Source organism: Cyprinodon variegatus, unplaced genomic scaffold (genome assembly GCF_000732505.1).
Source record: "Cyprinodon variegatus isolate N-32 unplaced genomic scaffold, C_variegatus-1.0 Scaffold665, whole genome shotgun sequence".
NCBI classification, from domain to species: domain Eukaryota; kingdom Metazoa; phylum Chordata; class Actinopteri; order Cyprinodontiformes; family Cyprinodontidae; genus Cyprinodon; species Cyprinodon variegatus.
The window spans coordinates 120,765-123,255 of record NW_015151118.1 but is presented as its reverse complement, the minus strand read 5'-3'; the positions used below and the strand labels follow the sequence as shown (position 1 = coordinate 123,255).

The following is a 2,491-nucleotide window of genomic DNA, read 5'->3' as shown; positions in this document are numbered from 1 at the left end:
TGGACGGAGCGAGTCCCTCAGCATGATGCTGCCGCCTCCATGTCTGGCAGTGGGGACGGTGTTTTCAGAGTCGGATGCAGTACTGATTTTTCCTCATGCACCAGGTCTGGTATGTAGAACCAAACTGGTTCTGATCCAGTTCCTCTGACCGCTCTCTCCCCCTCCTCTGCAGGTGTGGTGGTCGGAGAGGAAGACTGGACGTCCGAGTCTCGCAGGAAGAAGCCGCTGAAAGGCAGCAGCCGCCTGTTCATCGGCGCCGCCATCAACGGGAAGTCGGAGTACTTCCCCACCCTGTCCAGCAGGAAGCTGGTGGCCGACGAGGAGAGCGACCACATGTTCCTGCTGGTTTACCAGGATGAGTTTGTGTCCTCGCAGATCAAGATCCCGTCGGACACGCTGTCCACGTACCCGGCCTTTGACATCTACTACGTGTACGGCTTCTCCAGCCGCACCTACGTCTACTTCCTGACGCTGCAGCTGGACACGCAGCTGACCCAGATGGACGCCGGCGGCGAGAAGTTCTTCACCTCCAAGATCGTCAGGATCTGCTCCAACGACACCGAGTTCTACTCCTACGTGGAGTTTCCTCTGGGCTGCACCAAAGACGGCGTGGAGTACCGTCTGGTCCAGGCCGCCTACAAGCAGAAACCGGGCCGGCGGCTGGCCCAGGCGCTCGGCCTGTCCGAGGACGACGACATCCTGTTTGTGGTCTTCTCACAGGTGACTCTCCCGTGTGGCGTCTCCTTCTGTCGTTCCTCCTCTGTGGGTTTTGAACCAGAGACTCTCTGACTTTATGTTTTGGTTTCCAGGGTCAGAAGAACCGCTCCAACCCGCCCAGAGAGACGGTCCTTTGTCTCTTCACCCTGCATGACATCAACCTGGCAATGAAGGAACGGATCCGGTCCTGTTACCGTGGAGAGGGACAACTCACGTTACCATGGTTACTCAACAAAGAGATTAACTGCATCCACACGGTGAGTAACCCTCACTGACCCTTCCTTCCTTCCTTCCTTCCTTCCTTCCTTCCTTCCTTCCTTCCTGCAAATCTCAAAGTGAAGAAAAATAAAGAAATAATCAAATGTCAAAAAATAAAAACAAAAATATAAAAATATAAAATTTGAGAAATGGGCAGCGTTTCTCTTAAAACCTTTTCGGATTCAGTTTTCCTTTCTGAGTTGCATTTCATTTTAAATTTCTAAACGAGTTCCTTGCAACCGAAGGAACAAAATTCCCTCCGTAGAAATGAATCGTATTTCTGGATCCTCTGCTGTTGGATCCGGCTGATTCTGATTTTCAACAGATTAAATAAAAACGACATATTTGATTGAACTTTTCTGTTGTGGTTCTTTGGACCTATTATCCTTTCACGCCTCCCTTCACTTTTGCTAATGTTTCCCTCCTAACCGCGGTTCACGGTTTCCAGATTTTCTGTTTTTCTGCGCTTTGAATCAAATCAAATTCCCAGATTGAGCCAGATTCGCTCCACAGGACTTGAAACCGGCTTCTTTTGTCGGCGACGTCTGAAAAACGAAGCTGAAGGAAATGTGTCTCAGTGTGAGTCTGCAGACGGGTTATTTCAGGTCGGGGGTTGATGATGTTCGTATTCACGCCTGTAATGGCCTGCAGTTGTAACCATGGCAACCGGGCAGGGAAACTCTGCCAGCGGCCCGGTTGTGGGGCCGGGACGGAGTCGGGGGAACCAACCATCCGAAAAGACGCAGGCAATCCGCGGACGCTGATAAAAGCCATGAATCATAACAACCGGTCTGGGATCAGTTTGTGTTTGCAGTGGGCGGGGCTTATACCCCAGTTCTGACCTGGTTCTTTTGTCACCAACAGCAGGGAGTGTGTGTGTGGGGGGGGTGTGTGTGTTCATGCGTGGATGTTGGGATAGAATATGGCATTGTGGAGTGTGTGAGACACAGTCAGTCTCATTCTTCATCAGGCTTCAGCAGCAGGCTTCCTGTCTGCTCAACAGGCCACAATCTGTCCTCTGTGGAGGTGTGTGTTTGAGCAGCCTTTTGTTATGCTTGTGAGGACTCGGTCTCCATTCAGTCCTGCAGCTCATCAGGTTTTAGCTCATTATAAAATTACAGCTGAGATCAGAGAACTTTGTGAAATTATTGGTTCGTCGCTGCAAAGGATAAACAACAACAGCAGGCTCCAATTATATGATATAACAAAATAAATTTAAACCTCTGTGAACTTAATTTTAACACATATTCATTAAATCATCATGGCTTTTATCTCATAATATAACAAGAAACTATTAAAAATATTGGAAGCGTTTCACATCTGAATTTGTGCTAAGCTAAAATGAACCAAGCTACATTAGTCAATAATGCAATTAGCTAAACCCAGAAAAGTATACAAAGTTCAGTTCAATAAAATTCATAAAATTGACAGAATAAAATAGTATGAGCTAAGATATAAATAAGTAAAAATAAATCTGAGCTAAGATATACTAGAAAAAAAGATTAAAAATAAGCTA

General features: G+C 47.3%; 1 protein-coding gene across 1 annotated transcript in view; it reads left to right on the top strand.

The window, feature by feature from the left end:
- LOC107097005 (plexin A3-like) overlaps positions 1-2,491 on the top strand; it is a 10,490-nt gene that overhangs the window by 3,716 nt on the left and 4,283 nt on the right. Inside the window, exons 3-4 of the mRNA XM_015393957.1 lie at positions 173-720; positions 810-974. Coding sequence (XP_015249443.1) covers positions 173-720; positions 810-974 — 713 coding nt within the window. The remainder of the gene's footprint in view (positions 1-172; positions 721-809; positions 975-2,491) is intronic.